Source organism: Palaemon carinicauda, chromosome 41, assembly GCF_036898095.1.
Source record: "Palaemon carinicauda isolate YSFRI2023 chromosome 41, ASM3689809v2, whole genome shotgun sequence".
In the NCBI taxonomy this organism is placed as follows: Eukaryota; Metazoa; Arthropoda; class Malacostraca; order Decapoda; family Palaemonidae; genus Palaemon; species Palaemon carinicauda.
The window spans coordinates 48675999-48701119 of NC_090765.1; the positions used below are offsets into that span (position 1 = coordinate 48675999).

General features: G+C 41.6%; 1 protein-coding gene across 3 annotated transcripts in view; it reads left to right on the forward strand.

Annotated features, from left to right (window-relative positions):
* LOC137632611 (protein O-mannosyl-transferase TMTC4-like) overlaps positions 1–25121 on the forward strand; it is an 82810-nt gene that overhangs the window by 13476 nt on the left and 44213 nt on the right. For all 3 annotated transcript variants that reach the window (XM_068364660.1, XM_068364658.1, XM_068364659.1), the window contains exons 2-5: positions 302–463; positions 8842–9073; positions 17306–17486; positions 23735–23865. In XM_068364660.1, coding sequence (XP_068220761.1) covers positions 316–463; positions 8842–9073; positions 17306–17486; positions 23735–23865 — 692 coding nt within the window. In that variant the 5' untranslated portion in view covers positions 302–315. The remainder of the gene's footprint in view (positions 1–301; positions 464–8841; positions 9074–17305; positions 17487–23734; positions 23866–25121) is intronic.

A 25121-nucleotide genomic window follows, 5' to 3' on the forward strand; every position in this document is an offset into this window, starting at 1 on the left:
AGTAGTAAATATTTCCCTTGCTAAGCATATATTGGTTTTTTAAAGAATAATGGCACATTTTTTACTTCTTGTCTGTATCTTATTAGGAAAATATTGCCTGTGTTTAGTAAAGTAATCTTTTGCAACAAGGTGTACTGTACATACAGTACTCCTGTACAAAACTCATATACAGGACTGTACTCCATATTATACTGTACTTGACATAGTCTTGACTACTGTAAATTATATTTTATATGATATTAGCGTACTGTATATAGTTCTGTCTAGATTTAAGTCTACAGTATTTACATTTTTTCAACAGTTGGTTGAAGCATCATGGTATGTGGTGGTTGGTGCCGTACCTTGAATGGGGGGGATCAGCAGAAGTTACGAGAAAAGGATACACTATCAGAGAAAAGATTTGAACCATCAAAACCTCTGTCAAATTCCAAAGGCCACTGGGATCAAGACATTCCATTTCCAGGTAATTTTTGTTTCCATGTGTAGGTTTGTTACTTGGGGTGTTTTACCTTATTCATTGGTTATATGTCTGTTGTGTGATTAAGAAAGCAAAGATTATATTGACAGCAGATCATTATTGAAATATGCTTTATTGAAAAGCCAGTTTTTTATTTTTAGCACTTGAAAAAATGAATCCATTATTTTAGGATTAACCACTATTTGATATGGTAAATCACTATGTTGATAAAATGGGGAACCTGAATTTTGATATGAAATAGGATGGATAAGTTGGGCCTTTATAATTAAGTCAGATGAAGTGGTATTTGCTTATCATAAAGTAATTTAAAGAAAGCTCCGAGTCACATCTTGTGACCTTCATAGGGTTTAACCCAAAGGATTTCCTCTTTAATGAGAAATAAATATTGAATGAGGATAAAGCTGAAGAAGTTTGATAGCTAGCTGGGAAGAGACTAAAAGGAAATGCTGAAAGGTAAACAGAACCTATGCAACTTGTGGCTGAATTTTCATTGCAAAGAACTGTACATACATGAACATCAAAACTGATGGAGAAGATACCATATTGAATACATGAATTGATCTGTTTTTGTGGGTGTAAGCAACAATGCATTTAGTACTTTAAAACTTGTTAAGCTAAGTATATCCCGATTAGTTAGAGGATTTATTTTAATGTTTTATTCTAAGTTAGAGAATTTAGAATACTACAGTATGATAGTTGAAAGGTTAAGTGAAGAAGTAGAGTATTATTAGAAAGGGTTGATATATACAGTATATAGATATAAAAAGAAGATTGTGAGAAAACATGAAGAGATTTCTTATAATAAGTAAATAGGCAATATAGCAATAATTAGCTTAGAAACTAGTTGTTTATGTGACGTCAGGTCTCATTATGATGATGTTAGTGAGGGCGGTTGTCGAAGAAGCAGTCAGCTGATTGGATTCATGGTGTTTGAACTATAATGGTGGTGGGTGCGATGACTTGTCTCTCCATTGGTTCGTATGTATTTAGTTTTGGAATTGTTTTTGTGTTGACAAGCAAACATCTGAATAAAGAAGGTAAATATAGTAAAAATGTTAAATTTATCATAGCCCCTTGATAAAGGTTGACATTGGATGATTAATGAAGATCTTTAATATACAGTAGCTTACCTGTAATCTATATTTAGTTCTATTCCATATATTCTGCTTGAAAATAAAAATGATTACTGTATATATAAAATAAATATATTTCAAGAAAGTATCCTAGCTAAGAGTTCTGTCAATGCATACAAGGTTTGGGAAATACTAACACACATTTCATTCTTTACAAAATGTCTGTGAACATGTATTTTTTCCTTTTAAGTACAAGTAAGATACATTCTTTTCAGAATATATTATAGAAAAAGAGATATTATTCGTCAGGTGGTGTCTCGGGATGCTGGGCCCCACCCCATTCCTTCCTGAGGAAGTAGCTGCAATAGTAGAGAAGTCGGAGAAAGCGAGCCAGGCCACCTTCTTCTGACGGGTAGCTTCCTCTAAATAAGCATCTCCAGCATCTGCTAAATACAAATCCTCCTTTCCCAGACAACCTCAGCAGTGTAGCAGGCTTTTTTTGGAGACAGACCATCTTCATTATAGGAGGCAAGCCGACTTGTCCCATTTGTTTCGTCACTGTTAACAATCTAACAGGAGAGTACAAGGTTGGCGAGGTTCATGGTAGGAAAGGGGTGGGGGGCATTGCCTGTCAAGTTGTTTGACTAGGTGGGGGTTCTAAAGGGCAGATCCATGGACAGCAGATCTTTGCTCTGTGTATCGCGTCATTGTACTCGAGTGGGTCCGCTAAAGAACTTTGTTTATAAGACGATGTTCGGACTTTGCTGGGAAAGAACACCATAGATGAAGTCCACAACAGATCTCACACATTTCAAAATGGAGACTCCCAGTACATTCCTAGGATCAATCAGACAAAGCTAATTCCTGATGTTCATAGGCCTCAAGGTCACATACTTTCAAATTCCAGTACAGTACATCCAAAATCAAGAAAGTACCTCTGCTTTGTTCTGGGTGAAAGGAGATAATGATTTTGGGTCCTTTGCTTTGGCCTGTATACAGCCCCACCCTGATGTTATCATGGGCTCATGCCATGGGCATCAGACTTTTGCGTTACCTGGATGACTCGCTGTTACTGGCAAACTCCAAATATCCAATTTTACACCACAAAGACCTTTTTCCCAAGTTTTGTCAAGCTCTTGGAGTTAGGATAAAACTTGAAGTCAGACCTCTACCCTCGGCATCGTATACAGTTTGAGTATCAATATGGCCTGAGCAAAATCCTTTCTATCTGGAGATAGGCTATTCCAATGCAGGTAGGTAGTAGCAGCCTTCTTTGAGAAGAACTCCCGCAAAGCGAAACAGTTACAAAGATTTCTTGGGCAGCTCTGGAATGGTTGGTTTCTTTAGGTAGGGTGCATTTATGAAGTCCAAATTTTTGCTAAGAATAAACTCGCCATCTGTTCAGGTCACAGTCCTTTCAGAAGTCAGGACAGATCTCTCATGGTAGTGTTGGCAGGAGAACCTTTTGAGTTAATTCCCATTGCAGACCCCTTTCTTTGGAGTTTCTCCTTTTCTTTGACGTGTCTTGGCAAGGGTGGGGAGCACATCTCCAGACCCAGTGTGTTTCCAGTCTATGGACAAAGAGGATATGATTTACCATATCAAATTTCCAGAATGGAAAGTGGCATATCTAGCAATGCTCTATTTCACGGACTCTCTTCAAGGTCACTCGGTTGTGTTGAGGGACAACGCTGCTGTAGTAACTTGCATTAACAAGGAAGGAGTTCTGTGTCTCGGTTAGAAGTGGCAATGCATCATTGGGCTATAATCAACATGGTACATCTCACAGCATGCTTCATTCCAGGGAAATTAAACTTGATTGCCGACAGTCTGAGTCAGGTAGCTGGCTCAGAGTGGTCTTTGAATCCTCTAGTGGTGAGGGGACCCCTGACTTTGTGGGGTTCCCCTATCATTGAAGTGTCTGTTACACGTCAGAATAAAAATTGACTGATCTAAGAAGTCAAATAACTACTGAAGAGGCAAAGTTGTTCTGTCCAATCAGGTAGAAACACTTGGGTTGAGCAGCATGTTCCTTCCTCAAGCGAGACTTCTTACATGAAAACCTATTGGTATTAGCAGCGATTTTCTGGACTTCCGAGTACAGTAAGATCAGAACGAAAGAGAGACTTAAGTTAGGAAGTAGAGATTACCAACCTCCTCAGGGGAGTAGATCTTCTCTCTCCTTCTTGCATTTGATGCTGTTATTGGATGCATCGAAAGAAAGGGTGGGGGGACTCACCTGTTGCAATACATGGCCACTGGGCTATGATCCGACTCCAATTGGAAGTACCATGTAATTTTTCTTAGAATTGGACGCTCTGTTGTTGGCTCTCAATCACTCCTGTCTTATCAAGCTTAGTGTTCTTATCAGAGAACATGACGGTAGTAGAAAACCTAAACAGTCGAATGTATTCTTTTTAAAGACGCTTGCCATCTACCCGCAAGAATGTGAAGTTGGATGTAAGACAAGTTGATCACCCCTTTTCAGGCCAATAATGGGCTTCAAGGGGCCTTTTTCTCCATTAGCTAGCCGTCAAAGTCCTGACCTTGGGGGCTGGGTTGTTGCAGAAGAGATGTCGGTCTAGGACATTTCGTACCCAGAAGTTTCCGGAATATTGTTAGCTAGTACGGGATAGCCAGACACCTCTACTAGAAGCCCTCCAATATCCGTCGGACAACCGGGATGTCTGTGTTTTTCCCCCCTTCTGTCTGATGGAGAGACTCCTTTTCTTTGCCTACACTTACACAGAATAGTCTGGCCTATTCTTTACATATTCTCGTCTTTCCTCATACATCTGACAACAATGAGATACTTAACACTTCTTCACCCAAGGGGTTAATTACTGTACTGCAATTTGTTCAGTGTACTTTCCTCTTGGTAAGGGTAGAAGAGACTCTTATGCTATGGTAAGCAGCTCTTCTAGGAGAAGGACACTCCAAAATTAAACCATTGTTCTCTAGTCTTGGGTAGTGCCATAGCCTCTGTACCATGGTCTTCCACTGTCTTGGGTTAGAGTTCTCTTGCTTGAGGGTACACTCGGGTACACTATTCTATCTTATTTTTTTTTTCCTCTTGTTTTTTTTAAATGGTGTGTTGGGCAGGCTTAATAGAAGGGCCATGGATGCCTGGTGGTTTATCAAGAGGTTGTCTTTTCTTTTTTCTGATTTTTTCTTCTCAAAACCATCCTTACTGTCTTCCCTTCAGTTGAAGTGGCTATCCTGGAGGGTATTTAGCCTTGCATGGTGTATCGGCTCCTCCATGTTGACCAGTTTTTCCGACTTTTTACTATAGTCTATGGGTATCATCAATCACTTTTTTTATTATTCTGTACATATTGTTTTTGTTATAATTCTTGTTAATCTAGTTTTTAAGTATGATGTCTTTTTATTTCTATTAATTCTTATGCTGTCTGGAGACATTGAGCGAAATCCGGGACCAGTACGTCCTAGATTTCGTCAATGTCGTCTTCTGTATTGCAATATTCGTGGTCTTCATGCAAATATCCAAGACCTTACAGTTGCGTCCAGGCAGTATGATATTCTTTTGTGCTCAGAAACTTTGGTTTCTAATATGAGGCACTCATCTGAGCTCCTTATAAGTGGTTTTAAGAAGCCAATAATGCTGAAACGTGATGCCATTCCTAGGGCCAGGGGAATGGCGGTGTATATTAGGACCGAGTACCCTGCTTCTCATAAGTCCTGCTATCAATGTGGATGTCATGAGATTCAGGTAATAAAAGTTTGTGGCGGGCATAACAACTTTTATTTGTGTTCGATCTACCGGAATCCAGACATGGATGATTCTATCTTCGATTGTCTTCTTACCATTATGGCTAAGATACAAGAAGATGATAGAAAGGCTTCTTTTGTCTTTGTTGGTGATTTTAATGCTCACCATAGGGAGTGGTTAAGTTCTATCTCTCCTACTGATCGCCATGGCTTAAGAGCTTTAGACTTTGCCTCTGAATCAGGCTGTGAGCAAATCATAAATGAAGCTACTCACAGGTCTGGTAATTGCTTGGACCTCGTATACACTGACTCCCCTGGCGTTATAACTAGTAAGGTTGGTTCTCCAGTTGGGACTTCTGATCATGCCTTGATTTCATTATTAGTGAAGACTGAGCAGCCTGTCCCTGATATATCATATTCCTGTAAAATTTATATGAAATCCCAAGCAGACTGGAATGGGATTTTGCATGATCTTTTGTGCTTGAATTGGTCACAATTATATAATAGTGTAGATCCTGTTGTCCCTTTGAATGAGAATCTAGTCAACATAATTGATAGGCGTATCCCTTCTCGTGTGCTAAGGTACCGAATGAAGGACAAACCGTGGTTTAATGATGATTGTAGACGTGCTTATTTGGAGAAGCAGGAGGCCTATCACCTTTGGAAGGGTAACAGATCAGATTTGACCTGGAACAACTATACTCAGCTTCGAGCTTTTGCTCAGAGAGTTTATGCCTCAACTGAAAAGGAGTACAATTTAATCATAAAAGAAACCCTCTCTGGTACAACTCAGGAACATAAATGGTGGTCTACCCTTAAATCTGCACTCTTTGGTGTAGATGCAACAGTTCCTCCTTTACTTAAACCAGATGGCTCAGTCACTCACTGTCCAAAGGAAAAGGCAACACTTTTGGCTGATGTTTTTGACAGTAAACAGAGTAATGAAAAACTTGAACTTCCTCATTCCTGTTTTCCTGAGGCTAAACTAACTAGTTTAGCTTTTCGATCTCGTGAGATTAAAGCTCTGTTGGTGGACCTTGATGCTTATGGAGGTGTAGACCCAAATGGTATTTTTCCTTTGTTTTTTATAAAGACAGCAGATTTCTTAGCTCCAAAGTTATGTCATTTTGCGCAAGTTAGCAATAAGAGGAGCTTTTAGCACTCGTTGGAGAATTGGTAATGTTACTCCTCTATGTAAATGTGTTTGTGGTAGCTCAAGTCCCACTGATTACCGCCCAATTTCCATAACTCATATTATCTAAAGTTTTTGAACGTCTTCTGGCAAAACGTCTTAATAGGTTTGCTGAAGGTAATCATCTATTCCCTAGTTTGCAATTTGGTTTTCGTAAAGGCCTTGGAGCATGTGATGCCCTTCTTACAATCTCCAATGCAGTACAGAAATCCCTTGATTGTGGTCGGGAAGTTCGTATGATTGGCCTTGATTTTAGTGCTGCCTTTGACTGTGTTAATCATGAGGCCCTTGTTTTCAAACTGAAACAGTTGGGAGTGGGTGGGTCGTTTCTTAGCATTATTATTGATTTTTTAAGTACTGTAGTAGATCTCAAAGAGTTGTTGTTGATGGGCACCATAGTGAGTACAGGAATGTGATATCCGGTGTTCCACAGGGTAGTGTTCTTGGCCCATTACTTTTCATACTAAATTATATATACATGACATGTGGTTTGGCCTAGAAAATAAGCTTGTTGCATATGCAGATAATGCTACTCTCTTTGCATCGATTCCATCCCCTGAATGTAGATCTGGGGTTGGTGAATCCCTTAATAGAGATTTAGCTAGAATTAGTGCATGGTGCAAATTATGGGGTATGAAGTTGAATCCTAACAAAACTCAAAGTATGATTGTAAGTAGGTCAAGGACGGTGGCTCCTCAACATCCTGATCTCAGTATTGATAGTTTCTTTAAATTTGTATGACTCTTTCAAAATTTTAGGTGTGATTCTCGACAGCAAATTTAATTTTGAGAAACATATAAGGTCTGTGTCTTCTTCAATTGCACAAAAAATTGGCTTATTGAGAAAGTCTTTTAAGATATTCGGTGATCAATCTATTCTGAAGAAGTGTTTTAATTCTTTTATTCTACCTTGTTTTGAGTATTGTTCTCCTGTCTGGTCTTCAGCTGCTGATTCTCATCTTAATTTGTTGGACAGAAACTTACGGTCTATTAAATTTCTTATTCCTGATCTAGATATTAATATTTGGCACCGTCGTTCAATTAGTTCATTGTGCATGTTGCATAAGATTTTTCATAACTCTGACCATCCTTTACATTCAGATCTCCCTGGACAATTCTAATAGCCAGGCCTTCTCCATCATAAGACTCAATACTACGCAGTACTCTAGAAGTTTTATTCCAGCTGTTACCAAGTTGTGGAATGATCTTCCTAATCGGGTTGTTGAATCAGTAGAACTTCAAAAGTTCAAAGTTGGAGCAAATGCTTTTTTGTTGACCAGGCGGACATGAGTCTTTTTATAGTTTATATACGACATATTTGTTTTTAACGTTGTTAATAGTTTATATATGACATATCTCTTTTGACATTACTTTTTTAGAATGATTTATTGTTAATTTTGTTCTCTTCAGTTATTTATTTCCTTATTTCCTTTCCTCACTGGGCTATTTTTCCCTATTGGAGCCCCTGGGCTTATAGCATCTTGCTTTTCTAATTAGGGTTGTAGCTTGGATAGTAATAATAATAATAATAATAATACAGTAATGTAATGCAGTGTTTGTATAATCATAATCATGAAAATTGGCAAGAAATATAAACGGTTGTGTAATACATATAGTATTAGACAATGCACAGGAATTGTGTAATTTTACCTTGAAGATGACGGTGTAGTATCTTGGAATTTGAGAGCATGTTATTGCAAGGAGGATTAAAGTATGATACAGTTTCTTAAGCAAGTAGCATTTGCTCCTATGCTTATATAAACCTTTCATCCTTTGAAATAGAGAAAGTCTCCCACTTTATAAAAACATATGAAGAACGGAATTTACATTTTTAAAAATCTAAATGATAACACTTACAATAAGCTAAGGACTGTACCAGGTCTGATAAACTAACTTCAAACCATCAAATTTCTATCGAACTCGCAATATAAAACCTTACGTATTATAATCTGAAATCATAAAAAAGTAGGATTTCAGTTTGAATGCACCTTCACTAAAGCAGTAAAGGATTAATAGGTACTGTATATGCCATATATTAATGGTAGTGTGATTTCAAGAGGAAACAAAGTTCATTAAAATATAAATTGTGGGAAAAACTGAGAGTTTTAGATAAGTTCAAGTGCACAATACAGTAAGTGAGCCACATAGCCTCTAGTGAACCTTAGGAATTATGGATTTATCTTTTCTGCTTTGAAGTGTGAGAGAATTTTATGCTGCTCCACAAAAGTCAAGGTAAAAGTAATGGGTTTTATTGTGAATTGAATAAATTTAGTTTTTCATAGTAGTTTTACTGCTTTGTATGAACAAATAATAACTCGGAACTACTAGCGATAATGTCTTGTACTATGTAATGCTGTATTTTTGTTTCAGATCTACCATACCCAGTGGCAGCCTTAATAGTTGGCTTTTGCGCTTGCATATGCTTTATTAATTCCTTATATGGAGATTTTGTATTTGATGATTCAGAAGCCATTGTTAATAACAATGACATTAGGAAGGAAACGCCACTCAGCAATCTCTTCTACAATGATTTCTGGGGTACAAGGCTTACCCACCCCTCCAGTCATAAATCATATCGTCCTCTTACAGTCCTTTCCTTTAGGTAAGTGGCTTTCCTTTATGTAAATTGATTTTGCTCATGGTATTGTTGATGTAATAATTAGTTTAAGTATATTGATTGAGATGATTTTTTTAACTTAAGGTTGGACTTGGTGGATTCAGTCTTAATTGTGTTGAGAAAAATTTAAGCTCATAAAATTGAAATTGGGAAAACAATTGGAATGTAAATTGATCAAGTAAAATTAAGCACAGAAAAAGTTAAAATGAAATGCATTTTTGTGTCACAGATGTTGCAAATGCTAAAACGGATCTATGTTGATATCACATCAATGTGGATTTACTAAACACTATTATTTATTTTCTGAATCTCCCATAGTGTTCAATATTGCTTCCCATCTCAAAGTTAGTTAAATGCCGATATCTACCCTTCAACTAGAAATTTCTGAATTTCTTTCCTTGTAATTGCCTTACTCTTCTAGTGTAGTATTGGAATTACATGGTGGAGTATGGCAATACTATTGCCCAGGTAGATCATATCCCCAGGTAGATCATATCCCTTTGTCTTTCAGTTCTCTTGATGAAATTCTTTCAAATCTTTTAACATATGTTCTATTAAAATATGCATTTAATTAGTTTGAAGGTTTTAACTTTAAAATAATGGTTAATCTGTTTGTCAGTTACTTTAAGTTGCCAGTTACCTGAAGTTGCTGTAGGTCCACATACTTAGATTTTAGATATTTATAATCCTTTGGTGATAGGAAGTTGGATCACAAACCTATGGTTGTAGGGCAGACTTTGATGGTGTATTCAGACATGTCACTAAACCACATCTGAAACCCAAAGGAGGCAGTGAAAGGCGCCTCTTCGGTTCAACATCTTCGATGCAATCCCCCGCAGAGGAGCCTTGACATCGATCACCGATCACTATTCCTGCATTGGTCCTGGACCTTTCTGCAGATCGTTCGCGATCTCCTTCGGTGGAAGGTCGTCCTTTTAAAGGTCACGCCGACCTTCCACCCAACAGACCTGCCGTCACCGTTCTTATATAAACCTAATAAGGTTTCATCTGAGCATGCTAAGGCGCGCCAACCAGATACGCGCTATACGCCAACGAAACCTGACGAGCGCGCTATAGTAGCTCGTCAGGCCCCGTCAACAAACCCTAACACAGGGCATCAAGGGCGTATGCGCCAACACGCACATACGTCCCAACAGGAGCCCAGCTCTTCTACGCGTTATGCACGCACTCTTGCACATACGCGCCCACGTTCTCTTGCACATACGCGCCCACGTTCTCTTGCGTGCCAAGCCTTGCCTGAGCCTAAGCATATGCGCCCACGCCCAGCTGCGCGCCAACCTTCACCTGCGCCCCGTTAACCTCCTGCGCGCCAGCGCTCTCCTAATTGCCAGCGATCTCCTGCGCGCCAGTGCTCTCCCGTGTACCAGCGCTCACGCCCAGCAGTTATTTCTCCTGCGCACTCACGATCTACTGATCTGGGCGCTACTGGGAAGTCAACTAGAGTGACTTCTCCCACGTTCCAGCTCTCTCCATCGCCCGCACGCATCCGCAACGCGCGCACTCGCCCATCCTCTCTTACGGATTCGCGCCAACGAGCAGCATAGACTTCAACTCCGTGGCCGCGCGCTAGGGGTCTCTCCTGCGAGCGTGCGCCGTACGACTGGTACAGGCACGCGCGAACTCTCGTCCGCGCCCCCGCGCACTCAACGCCTTGATCCTGCGCGCCCGCGTGCTCGCCAACAGTCTCCCGCACGCGCTCCTGTGCGCCCACAGTCTCCCTCACGCGCTCCTGTGCGCCCACAGTCTCCCTCACGCGCTCCTGTGCGCCATCAGTCTCCCGCGTGCGACTCCTGGTATTCTCCCACGCGCGAGCACAATTACTCTCCCTCGCGCGAGCGCCATTACTCTCCCTCGCGCGAGCGCCATTACTCTCCCTCGCGCCAGCGCCATTACTCTCCCTCGCGCGAGCGCCAATATCCTTCCACGCACGAGACTGCTGAACTACGAACGGCAAGGTCGCCATCGCCTCATTCCCCTCCGCCTCATTCTCCTCCCCCTCATTCCCCTCCCCGCAAGCGCATACCAGTGCGCAATGTTAGAGAACTCCTCCCAGGGATCCTTCAATTCCTGTCCCTTCAAAGGGTATGTCTGACAGCGCATCTGTCAGCCAACAGCCCTGGTTCGGTGCACTGATTAGAGCCGTAACGCAGGCGTTCAAGCCTGTTTTCTCTGAATTGGGGCACAGATCCTTGGCTGCTTCTACCCCTTTGAAGAGAAAAAGTTCCGGATGCGGTAACTTCTCCAAGGGCAAAACTGACTCCACGCAAGCCTTCGAGGCAGGTTCCTTCTTTCCCCCAGACTGTCTCTCCTTCCCCTTCGGACGAAGATTTCCCGTCCTCAGGGGAATCACGCGAAGAGAGACTTTCCCCCATCGCACCAATGAAGGAAACCTCTCCTTGCGCCGAGATGTCTTCTCAGGTGGGGACTGAAAGGAACATGCCATCCTCGTCAATGTTGGAGTCCAACATCCTTCCCAGGAAGGAATCTAAGGACTCTAAAACATTACCGAAGTCCTCCACTAGGACTAGGATAGAGCCAGCTAGCCACTCAGAGAACGTCCGCGACTCTCCCCAAGAAGAGCCTTTGGGGACAGGAGACTTCGCTGCAAGTCCTACATCAGGAGGAGACCAGCAAGAGTCAGAACATGCGTTTTGGCAAGTTCTGACTCTAATGAGTGCTCTCAACGGGTTTTCCGACCCAGAGATCCCTCCTTGAGAGGGCAAGGACACGGTCTTGGACTGTGTCTTTGGTACTCAGAAACCCTCCAAGACCAGTGCAGCACTGCCCTGGTCTCAGGGGGTTAAGAGTACCAGGGACAAGATCTCTCTACAGCTCTCCGAGATGTCCTCCTCCAACCGTTCCAGTGCCACCAACAAGCTCCTGCCACCTCCTCGCGTACAGCAGAGGAGGTACTTTGAGATCCTTAAGGAGCCTTGTTTAGCTCTTCCTCTTCACCACTCGCTGGAAGAGCTTACCAGGGGAGTCCCTCTTGAGAGACTCTCCAACCGGCAGGTCTCATTCTTGGCAACCGAGATCCTTAACCAGGAGAAAGTTGCGAATTGTGCTATGCAAACCACTTTATGGCTCGACATCTGGTTGGGGACCTTAGGTATCCTGATACGTTCGGAGGATTTCTCCAAAGAACGTACCTGGAAAGCTATGGAGACTTTTCTTCTCTAGGTACTCGCACGATCGAGTTTCTGGCCCACCAAGTCTCGAACTTGTGGGCAAATACCATTCTGAAACGTCTGGATGCAGTAGCTGAGAGATTCCATCAGAAGGTTCCTAGCACCGAGATCAATAGGCTCAGACATTCTTCTCTAGAGGGATCCATCTTGTTTGAACCTAAGGATGTGGAACATGCCGCTGAGAGGTGGAGGAAGTCTCATCAAGACTCCCTCCTTCATAGGGCTTTAACATCTAAGCCCTATAAGCCTCCAGCACCACAGCAGTCCCGTCCAGTCAAGACCGCTAAAATGACAACAGCACCGAAGACCGTGGTGTCTAAGCCCTTTCCTGTCAAAGGAAGGAAAGACAAAAAGTCCTCCAGGGGAGGCAAGAATCCTAGAGGGAGCAGCCGAGGCTGCAAACGCTAGGATAGGCAGTCCCCCTGCATGTCCACCAGTGGGGGGATGCCTACAAAGTTGCTCTAACAGGTGGAAGCAACTCGGGGCCGATTCCTGGACAATCTCCGTGATCAGTCTAGGATATCGCGTTCCGTTCATAACATCTCTACCTCTCCTGACGACGAATCCAGTGTCATTGAGCTCCCTTGCTATGGGATCGGCAAGAAGGCAAGCCCTTCGGGCAGAAGTCCAGACCCTGTTGAAGAAGGGCGCTCTCCAAGAGGTCCTCGACGAATCTCCAGGGTTCTTCAGTCTACTCTTTCTTGTAAAGAAGGCGTCTGGAGGCTGGAGACCACTCATCGACCTCTCAGCTCCGAACAAGTTTGTCAAACAAACTCCGTTCAGCATGGAGACGGCAGACGCGTCAAACTAGCAGTAAGACCGCAAGACTTCATGAGCACACTGGACCTAAAGGACGCATACTTCCAGATCCCAGTCCATCCGTCTTCAAGGAAGCACTTAAGATTCAGCCTAGACAACAGAAAGTACCAGTTCAAGGTGCTGTGCTTCGGTCTCTCCACAGCACCACAAGTTTTCACCAGAATGTTCACCCTAATATCATCTTGGGCACACAGGATTGGCATCCGTCTCCTCCGTTATCTGGACGACTGGTTAATCCTAGTAGACTCGGTGTCATCCCTTCTTCAACACCGAGACAAACTTCTGAGACTTTGCCAAGATCTGTGGATCATGGTAAATCTCGAGAAGTCCTCACTACTTCCCACTCAAAGACTGGTATACCTAGGCATGATCATAGACACCAATCTCCACAAAGCCTTCCCATCAGATGACAGGTTAGCAAGGCTGAGGAAGGTCGCAAGACCTTTTCTCAGGTGAGAAGAACTTCCAGCCCAATTGTGGTTACGTCTCCTCGGTAATCTTTCATCACTGGCCCGTCTAGTTCCCAACGGTCGCCTCAGGATGAGATCCCACCAGTGGTGACTAAAGTCCCGGTGGAATCAAGGGTACGATTCCCCGGACATCCAGATCCCCATGGGACCTGCGGAACTGACGGACCTCCAGTGGTGGGTGGCAGACGAGAACCTACGAAAAGGAGTGGATCTTCTTGTCCTCCCCCCGGATTTGATGCTGTTTTCAGGCGCTTCAAAAACAGGGTGGGGGGCCCACATGCTGCACCACACGACCTCAGGCCTCTGGTCAGAGTCAGAAAAGTACCTCCATATAAATCTCCTAGAGATGAAGGCCGTCTTTCTGGCCTTTCAACAGTTCCAACAGTACCTGGCAAGTCACTCTGTGGTGGTGATGAGCGACAACACCACAGTAGTGGCCTACATCAACAAACAAGGAGGTACTTTTTCGCAGCAACTATCCCATCTAGCAGTAGAGATACTGAGATGGGCCGAAGTCCACTCGATACCACTATCAGCACGCTTCATTCCGGGCAAAAGGAATGTGCTCGCCGACAATCTGAGCAGAGGTTCTCAGATAGTGAGTACCGAGTGGTCTTTGGATCATCTAGTAGCCAACAGAGTCCTGACTTTGTGGGGTTCTCCGACTGTGGATCTTTTCGCAACGGCCCTGTACTTCAGGCTCCCGCTGTACTGTTCCCCAGTCCCAGACCTTAAGCCGCTCTGGCAAAATGCTTTCCAACAACGGTGGGACAACATCAACGTTTACACCTTTCCCCCGCTCTGTCTGATGAGGAGGGTACTCAACAAGACCAGAACATCAGTCAATCTTTCAACGACCCTTATAGCTCCGCTATGGCATCACGTGGAATGGTTCCCGGACCTTCTGCAACTCCTAACATAGCTACCAAGAGAACTCCCTCCACGACACAATCTACTCAAACAACCACATGCCAACATCTGCCACAAAGCTGTAGGTTCTGTACTACTTCACGCCTGGAGACTATCCAGCATCTCCTCTCTAAGAGATGATTTTCGCAACAAGTTGCTGTCAGGATGTCTGGACACCTGCGAAAGTCTTCGGCAGCAGTCTACCAGGCAAAGTGGAAAGTCTTCTGTGGTTGGTGTTGTAGAAGGGGTATCTCTCCACTCGATGCCACTATTCCAACAATAGCAGAGTTCCTCGTGTATTTGCGGGAAGAAATGCGCCTTTCAGTCTCGGTAGTGAAAGGCTATCGCTCAGCCTTAAGTCTAGCCTTCAGGCTCAAAGGAATGGACATTTCTTCATCACTAGAACTTTCCCTACTCATACGTAGTTATGAACTTACCTTTCCTCAGTCGGAAGTGAGACCTCCCCCATGGAATGTGGTTCGAGTTCTCAGGTCTCTTAAGAGACCTCCGTATGAACCATTACGCCAGGCATCAGATCGCCACCTAACCGGGAAGACGGTATTCCTGCTAGCTTTGGCCTCAGCCAAGCGAGTCAGCGAACTTCATGGTCTCTCGTATGACATCGCCCATTCAAGGGGATGGGGGGGGGGGGTAACGTTCAGCTTCGTCCCTGAGTTTATTGCTAAGACTCAGAATCCTGGAGTGGCGGATCCTCGATTCGATTCCTTCCGGATTTCTAGTCTCTGTACTGTAACAGATGACCCAGACCATCTCTTACTATGCCCAGTAAGGAGCTTGAAGCTGTACCTCAAAAGAACAGCTGCAGCCCGTCCTCATGACCCAGCTCTATTCGTCAGCACAGGAAAGACTAAAAGGAGGGTCACCAAGAACACCATCTCTGCATGGATTCGTAGGGTCATTGACCTGGCCCTGAATCCAGACCCTCCTCCATCACGTTGCCGTAGAGCACATGATGTCAGGGGCATAGCTACGTCCCTGGCCTTCAAAAGAAATTTTTCATTGACGCAGGTTCTTCAAGCTGGGGTGTGGAAACGTCAAACAACATTCACATCCCACTACCTGCAAGACAAGACCCACAGGAGACTCGGTACGTTCGCTATCGGCCCTGTGGTGGCTGCACAACAGCTGGTTTAAAACCTCAAGCTCCTTATTTGACAAGTAGCAGAAGGTTGAGGGCATTGTTACCCGGTTTTAGACTGCATGAATGAAAAGGTTTGACTGGCCCTTATTCTTTTCTTCATCATCCCCTCTCTTGGGGAAAGCAGCATCCTGGGTTCTCTGCATAGCTGACCTCAAACCACTGCAGGTAAACCATGCTCCCTTGTGTTCCTAGCATCAGGATTAATACTGTTATGTCCCCATACCCCAACGAGATGGTATTGGGAGAGTCCTAGTCTACAAGTTTCCAGCTAAAGAACTTCAGAACAACTTCCTAGGATGAGTCACACTACTTCATACCATCACACACAGCTTGTGTAAGCCGCAGTCCTTGTGTAGCAAGGTTCTAGCGAGGTGCAGGGACTCCTTATTTCTTGGGTGCTTACACACTCAAATAACAAGCCCCCGGGCAAAGCCAAAAGCCAGACTGGCTGGGACGTCCACCCTTCCTAATGGGTGAGTCACCCTTATTAAATAGCGTGGTTTGTATTCCAGTTACGGAACAAATGACAAATTCGTAGATAATTTTTATTTTTCCTAACTATACAAACCTTAGTTATTTTACCAAACTTGCCTGCCAGCCCTATCCCCCTTGAAGTCCTACCTCCAAGCAAAGGAGCTCAAGCACAGGTGTGTGAGAGGGGGGATGATAGCAAGCTACCCTCCCCTACCCCCGCTAACTAGCGGTGTGGGTAGTAAACCCTCGTTAAAAATTAATGGCTCGTCATTTCAGCTACGCCGAAAGTAATACCCCTATTAAATAGCTAAGGTTTGTATAGTTAGGAAAAATACAAATTATCTACGAATTGGTCATTTTCTAATTTTCAAAGTATTTCAAATATCTTTATTTTGAGATGATTTGTTTTCATCAATCTAGATCACATCTTAATTTTATTTTTGCCTATTTGTTTCACTGTCATCCAACCTCCATTGAAGTGTGGGAGTTGGTAATATCAACATTAGGGTAGGTTCATAGAAATAAACGGAATGTTGATATTAAAATTTGGAATTAATAAACTCGCTTGATGATCATATACTGCCAATCTCCACTGACTTGTGATGTTTAGGAATAGGGAATACTTTCAGCTTGAAAATCGAATAACAAAGAACTTAGAACCCCTGGTGCATTGCTTCTTGCCATTAACTACTAGAGTTTCATAAACTTTACTAGAGTCATGTGTCTATTGAAATGGAAGAAACTATGGACCTTTTAAATGTAGAGTAAATGTCAATAAGCCTCACTTCTGGAGAAGAAGCAATATGAACATCAGGAGAGTATAGAAATAACAAATCTAAGTATCAACATTTGCACAATACTAAATTTCTATGGTCATCTACTTCAAATCAAAGTATAATGCTTAGTGAGTCAATGGCTTGTGTTTTACATACATACATATACCAAAGCACTTCCCCCAATTTTGGGGGGTAGCCGACATTAAACAAATGAAAAAAAGGGGACCTTTCCTCTGTATGCTTCTCCCAGCCTGACAAGGAACTCAACCGAGTTCGGCTGGTACTGCCAGTGTTTTACAAAGTAGAATTTATTTTTAAAAATGATTTTTTCTTTGTAGGATCTTGTTATGAATACTATTCATATACAAACTTGTCTCATTGCCATGATTTTATTTCAGGTTAAACTATTCTTGGGGAGTTTTGGAACCTTTCAGTTATCATGCTGTAAATATCATCCTTCACTGTCTAGTGAGCATTTTGAGTCTAAGAGTGTTCTTTGTCGTATTTGGAAATAATTCCCCCCGTGCAGCTGTCCTTTCCGCAGTGTTATTTGCAACTCATCCTATACATACAGAAGCTGTAAGTATTATGAATTTGGAATGTTAACAACAAAATTGAAGAGTTAGATATTTTAAAATTTAGATTTTTAGAGGTACTTTATTGTTATTTTTAGTACAAATCTCTTAGTTTATATTTGCCTAATCCTTTGATCAGAAACTTCTTGGATTCACACTGAAAAAGAAGAAAATTAATCTTTCACTTGATCAGTTAGTCATTTAGATAGGGATTCCATTGGAAGTACTGTAGTGGTAACTAAGTCATGTCCCATCTTGTCTAAACTTACTATGAATAGTGTTAGGTCTGGAGGTGAGCAATTTTTATTTGGGAAACTGGTGGTTTTGTATTAAAAATAGATTCTATTTAAAAAATCCTTTGTTTAACACAACACACAGTTTTCATGTTTTAAAAATAATAGACTAAACTGGGAAGTGAGAATAGAGATCCTTTATGTAAAAGAAAACTTGAAATTAGAATTTTTTGCTCTAAATATGGTCAAGAGTATGACTAGATCCTTTTGTATGCATTTAAATTGTTTTTAGAAAAGGTAGTAGTCACAAAAATTCTATAAACAAGCCATAGAAGCCAATACTGTACATAAAGTTGTACAGTATATTCTTGGTGAAATGTAACACTGCAGTGACGTGTCAAAAGCATGTTATGCTTTATGTAAATGCAGACCTTATTATATTCTATTCGTGATTAAGGAATAGATTTTATGACCTTTTATCAAGTATCATGGTGTCTTAAGTGTTTCCCTTGCTGTAGTGTCTCAAGAATTAGCCTACAACGCTGCTTTGGGGAGAGTATACTATCATGAATGAAAGGACACATAATATATTTTTTTTTTTTTTATAAAGAGAACATGGCTTCTGACTCCTTTCCCTCCCAATCTGTATTTTATCAAGCCTTTTTTTTGTTAAGCCATTTCTTTAACTTTCAATACAAATGAACATGGCTTCTTACTCCTTTCCCTCCCAATCTGTATTTTATCAAGCCCTTTTTTGTTAAGCCATTTCTTCAACTTTCAATACAAATGTGGTAAGTATAATTGACATAAAGAACAGAGACATATTAATAGGTCTAAGGGTAGACTATAATATTCTTTTTTATATAATTAGAAAATGCCCCCTGTGGCCGCGGGGGCATATAAAAATTAGAATAGCCCCAACGTTATCCCTGCGTGTCGTAAGAGGCGACTAAAAGGGACGGGACGAGGGGGCTGGGAACCCCCTCTCCTGTAAAAAAATTCCTGCGAGACATCGACAAGGAGATGGAGCTGGGGGGAGAGTGACTGCTCCCCGCACTCTAGTTTTGGGGTGTTTAAATGTGCGTGGATGTAGTACGATAGAGAGTAAAAGATGTGAGATTGGAAGTATGTTTAGAAGTAGAAGGATGGATGTATTGGCCTTGTGTGAGACAAAGATGAAAGGAAAGGGTGAAGTGATGTTTGGTGAAATGTCTGGTAGAGTGTCTGGGATTGAAAGGGGAAGAGCGAGAGAGGGTGTGGCGTTATTGCTGAGTGAATGGATGACAGGTAAAGTAGTGGAATGGAAGGAGATATCATCTAGGTTAATGTGGGTAAGGGTTAGGTTGGGTAGGGAATGTTGGGCGTTTGTCAGTGCGTATGGGCCAGGTAGTGAGAAAAGTGAAGAAGATCGGAATGAGTTCTGGAATGATTTAACTAGGTGTGTAGAAGGACTGGGTAGAAGGAATTATGTAGTTGTTATGGGTGACTTAAATGCTAGAGTGGGCGCTGGAGAGGTAGAAGGTGTCATTGGTAAGTATGGCGTACCAGGTGAAAATGAGAGTGGTGAGAGACTGGTAGACATGTGTGTTGAACAAGAGATGGTAATAGGTGCTAGCTTCTTTAAAAAGAAAGATAAGAATAAGTATACGTGGGTAAGAGTGGCAAATGGAAGAGTAGTAGAAAGGGCATTAATGGATTATGTGTTGGTAACTAAAAGAATGTTTGGAAGATTGAAAGACGTGCACGTGTTTAGGGGTATGGCTAACGGTATGTCTGATCATTTTTTGGTGGAAGGAAAATTAGTTGTAGCAAAAGAGTGGGGGAATAGAGTAGGTGGATGTAAAAGGGAGGTAGTGAGGATTGAAGAGCTAATAAAACCGGGGGTAAAAAGTAAATATCAGGAAAGGTTGAAAATGGCATATGATGAGGTGAGAGTAAGAGAAACTGGTAATTTAGAGGAGGAATGGAAGTTAGTAAAAGAAAATTTTGTTGGGATTGCAAGTGATGTATGTGGCAAGAAGGTTGTTGGAGGCAGCATGAGGAAGGGCAGTGAATGGTGGAATGAAGGAGTGAAGGTGAAAGTGGAAGAGAAAAAGAGGGCTTTTGAAGAATGGCTGCAGAGTAATAGTATAGAGAAGTATGAAAAATATAGAGAGAAAAAGGTGGAAGTAAAGCGCAAGGTACGTGAGGCAAAGAGGGCAGCTGACCTGAGGTGGGGTCAGGGATTGGGTCAGTCATATGAAGAGAATAAGAAGAAGTTTTGGAAAGAAGTGAAGAGAGTAAGGAAGGCTGGCGCAAGAATTGAAGAGACAGTGAAAGATGGAAATGGAAGGTTGTTAAAAGGAGAGGAGGCAAGGAAAAGATGGGCGGAATATTTTGAAAGTTTGCTGAATGTTGAGGATAATAGGGAGGCAGATATAATTGCTGTTCCAGGTGTTGAGGTGCCAGTGATGGGACGGAGGTGAGAATGAGAGAGAGATAACAATAGAGGAAGTGAGGAGAGCACTAGATGAAACGAGAGTAGGAAAAGCATCTGGTATGGACGGTGTGAAAGCTGAGATGTTGAAGGAAGGGGGTGTGACTGTACTTGAATGGTTGGTGAGATTGTTTAATATGTGTTTTGTGTTGTCAATGGTACCAGTAGATTGGGTTTGTGCATGTATTGTACCACTATATAAGGGTAAGGGAGATGTGCATGAGTGTTGTAATTCAAGAGGTATTAGTTTGTTGAGTGTAGTTGGAAAAGTGTATGGTAGAGTACTGATTAATAGGATTAAGGATAAAACAGAGAATGCAATCTTGGAAGTACAGGGTGGTTTTAGAAGAGGTAGGGGTTGTATGAATCAGATTTTTACAGTTAGGCAGATATGCGAGAAATATTTAGCAAAAGGTAAGGAGGTGTATGTTGCGTTTATGGATCTGGAGAAAGCATATGATAGAGTTGATAGGGAAGCAATGTGGGATGTGATGAGGTTATATGGAGTTGGTGGAAGGTTGTTGCAAGCAGTGAAAAGTTTATACAAAGGTAGTAAAGCATGTGTTAGAATAGGAAATGAAGTGAGTGATTGGTTTCCGGTGAGAGTGGGGCTGAGGCAGGGATGTGTGATGTCGCCGTGGTTGTTTAACTTGTATGTTGATGGAGTGGTGAGAGAGGTGAATGCTCGAGTGCTTGGACGAGGATTAAAACTGGTAGGCGAGAATGACCATGAATGGGAGGTAAATCAGTTGTTGTTTGCGGATGATACTGTACTGGTAGCAGACACAGAAGAGAAGCTTGACCGACTAGTGACAGAATTTGGAAGGGTGTGTGAGAGAAGGAAGTTGAGAGTTAATGTGGGTAAGAGTAAGGTTATGAGATGTACGAGAAGGGAAGGTGGTGCAAGGTTGAATGTCATGTTGAATGGAGAGTTACTTGAGGAGGTGGATCAGTTTAAGTACTTGGGGTCTATTGTTGCAGCAAATGGTGGAGTGGAAGCAGATGTACGTCAGAGAGTGAATGAAGGTTGCAAAGTGTTGGGGGCAGTTAAGGGAGTAGTAAAAAATAGAGGGTTGGGCATGAATGTAAAGAGAGTTCTATATGAGAAAGTGATTGTACCAACTGTGATGTATGGATCGGAGTCGTGGGGAATGAAAGTGATGGAGAGACAGAAATTGACTGTGTTTGAGATGAAGTGTCTGAGGAGTATGGCTGGTGTATCTCGAGTAGATAGGGTTAGGAACGAAGTGGTGAGGGAGAGAACGGGTGTAAGAAATGAGTTAGCGGCTAGAGTGGATATGAATGTGTTGAGGTGGTTTGGCCATGTTGAGAAAATGGAATATGGTTGTCTGCTAAAGAAGGTGATGAATGCAAGAGTTGATGGGAGAAGTACAAGAGGAAGGCCAAGGTTTGGGTGGATGGATGGTGTGAAGAAAGCTCTGGGTGATAGGAGGATAGATGTGAGAGAGGCAAGAGAGCGTGCTAGAAATAGGAATGAATGGCGAGCGATTGTGACGCAGTTCCAGTAGGCCCTGCTGCTTCCTCCGGGGCCTTAGATGACCGCGGAGGTAGCAGCAGTAGGGGAGTCAGCATTATGAAGCTTCATCTGTGGTGGAAATGTGGGAGGTTGGGCTGTGGCACCCTAGCAGTACCAGCTGAATTCGGTTGGGTCCCTGATTAGGCTGAAGGAACATAGAGAGTAGAGGTCCCCTTTTTGTTTTGTTTCATTGTTGGTGTCGGCTACCCCCCAAAATTGGGGGAAGTGCCTTGGTATATAGAGATGACTTTTCATACCCAGTCATATGGTTTTTACAAACATTTTTTTCTTAGGTTATGTAAGAATGAGAAACTGTTCACTATTTGGTTTGTAAACATTGAATTCTTCTTTCCCACGGTTATCCCTACATTAGAAATTAAAAGATCAGTTGCCAGATATATTCTCTTCAATGCCTTGGCATTTCTCCATGCTGTATCCCAGCTCAGTCAGTGGTTGGTAGCAGTCACTTTTGCAAAGTTGACAAGGTTATCAACCCTGGAATATTGGGATAAATACAAGAGCCTTTTGTAGTCGTGGGAGAAGGCAGTCATCTTCCTTGCTCACCAGGCAGCAAACCTGTGGGGCAAATGAGTTTTGAAGAGACAAGATATTGTGGTTTCTTGTTTCTTAAGACAGGTTAGCCCAGAGGTAGCCTTGATGTTGAGGAACTCATCTGTGTGGGGTGCATAGTCTCCTACTGAAGAGTTGTAGGCCGGCGGTGGTGGAATCATGGAAGGCTGCTTCGTTGGACTCCCTGATCCACCTCACTCTCCTTCAAGGGCACGACCCTTTGAAGGGGACAGTAGCCTGGGGAAGGGCTCTGTGCTTGCATAGCCTTTTCAAACATCCCAGTCCTCTTCTTTTAGGAAGGGTGGTAGTGGGAAGACGGCAGGGAGAGGGAAATTCTGATGCTGGCATTCCCCTTCTTTCCTTCTCCCACTGTCGAGAGTAAGGAGTTGCTTGTCTCGCCATTGAGCGACTTATCAGACATGGGGCTGAGACTTGGGCGATGAGTGTCCTTCGGGACAGTTAAAATAAGTTAAAAGTCAATAGAATATCATATAGAAAAACACCGAAAGAAATTATTTTTTCAATTTAGGAATAATTTTACTGTAATAACAACGAAAACAAAATACTTTTCGTAAATATAATAAGTTTACTGTACAATACATATAAATCGTTGTTGTACCTGAGCAAGAATGAAGTGCATGACTTTAAGTATCATATTTAGATTTTTACGTTTTTAAACAAAATTAATGTAAGTGAAGATAAAAAGGAATCATAGTTTTACCAAGACGTAGAGAAAATACCTATTCACAATTCATTGGGAGTTACTGATAAAGAAAAGTTCACAGTTGAACAGGTATATTTGCAATAGCTGAGATCAGCAACAAAAGGTAATATTGTAATAGGATATCTAACTGGAAACTGATACATTCTATAAGGAATATTTAAGTAAATTGGAGGAACATGCACAAATCATTACCACTATATAAATCACAAAGCCGGTTAATTATTAAGTATAGTTTATGAAGAAATATTAATGTAAGAATAAAAAGTTTTTAAATATGAGTCAGGAAGTTATTTTTTGCTTGAACACAGGGAATTACTCGGTTACTGTTACTACCACCACAGGTGCTAACCAAAGTGAATACTTCAATCCTCCGTGTGGTACAGCTAGCCCCATGGAGACTTTTTACCTTATTTTTCAAGCAAAAGTGTTTTCAAGGTCCTCTAGATAATTGGATTTGACTTCTAACGAAAGTCAAAAGGTCAGACTGTTTTATAATTGTTTTGGAGTGTCTTTGCAGTTCCTGTCAGCAGGATTAGGCAAATGTAAGCTGATTGTGTTGTGTTAAACGAAGCAGGGGTATTGTAATACATATGATTAATTAGTGTCTTACATACAGTAGCTGTGCAGTACATTACATTTATTGAAATAGCAATGGATTTATATAATTTTTGGCATAATTTGTAATTAATTCTAATGGCAAATTTTACTGCAGGTTTCTGGCATCGTTGGGAGGGCTGATCTTTTGTGTGCCCTTTTTGTTTTTGTTGCTCTTCTAAGTTATGTCCGAGGTGTGAAGGCAATGACTGCAAATCTATCCATTAAAGGAGTCAGCAGCTATTATATGTAAGTGGTGATAAGTTGTAGTATTTCAAAAAGAAAGATATAAAAAATGTACATGGTTAAGAGTGGGAAATGGAAGAGTAGTAGAAAGGGCATTAATGGATTGTATTGATAAGAAAGAAGGATGTTTGGAAGATTGAAAGATGTGCATTTATTTAGGGGTAAGGCTAATGGTATGTGGGATAATTTTTTGATTGAAGGGAAATTAGTTGTAGCATAAGTGTGGGAAAATAGAATGGGGTTATGTAAAAGGGAGGTAGTAAAGGTTATTAAAAGGAGATGAGGCAAGGAAAAGGTGGGCTGAATATTTTGAAAGGTTGCTGAATGTTGAGGATAATAGGAAGTCAGATATAATTGTTGTTGTGGGTGTTGAGGAGCCAGTGATGGGAGATGAGAATGAGAGAATGATTACAAGAGAGGAAGTGAAGAGAGCATGAGATGAAATGAGAGCAGGAAAAGCACCTGGTATGGATAGTGTGGGGGCTGAGATGTTAAATGAAGGGGGTGTGACTGTTTTTAATGGTTGGTGAGATTGTTTAATATCATGTAAGAAAATAAGAAGATTAGCCCAGTTTGTTTTGATACAAGCAGAATTTAAATTGATCAAAATGTTGAGAATTTGTGGGACTTAAAAAAAGTTTTGCATAGCACAATAGCCTTTGTTCCAAGATCTTACACTGTTGTGGATTGAAGTTCTCCGGGCTAAAGGTATGCCCAAACACAATATTTTCTGTAAATTTGCTTTACAGAAAACTCAATGATGCTTGGTAGTTTATTTTGAGCTGAAATTTCCTTACCTTATTCTATCTTCATCTTTGATCTTCATTTTCAAAAATCACTATTGTTGTCCTTTTTGTTTGCATAGTCATGTGGATATTATTTTTATAATAATTTTTTTCTCATATAGTTTGTTCTTTATTTTATTTTATTTTCCTTACCGGGCTGCTTTCCATATTGGGTTGCAGTTTCACTAGTAATGACATTGATGGAGAGCAAGGATACATTCAAATAAAGTTTTGAAGAATGTCAAAATTTATACTTTTTTATTTCAATTTCTTTTATATTCACCACAAGAAATTTCATCTCTAGTTATTCGGTGTAATAATGATAAATATTCATAACCAATTTCTTTGCATAGAGAAGTTTATACTTAGAATTATAGGCACTGCTTTTCTGAACTTCAAATGAAAATACAGTATATACAGTAAATACTTTTTTTCATACAATAAACTAACCTTTTGTTTTACTAATAGATATGC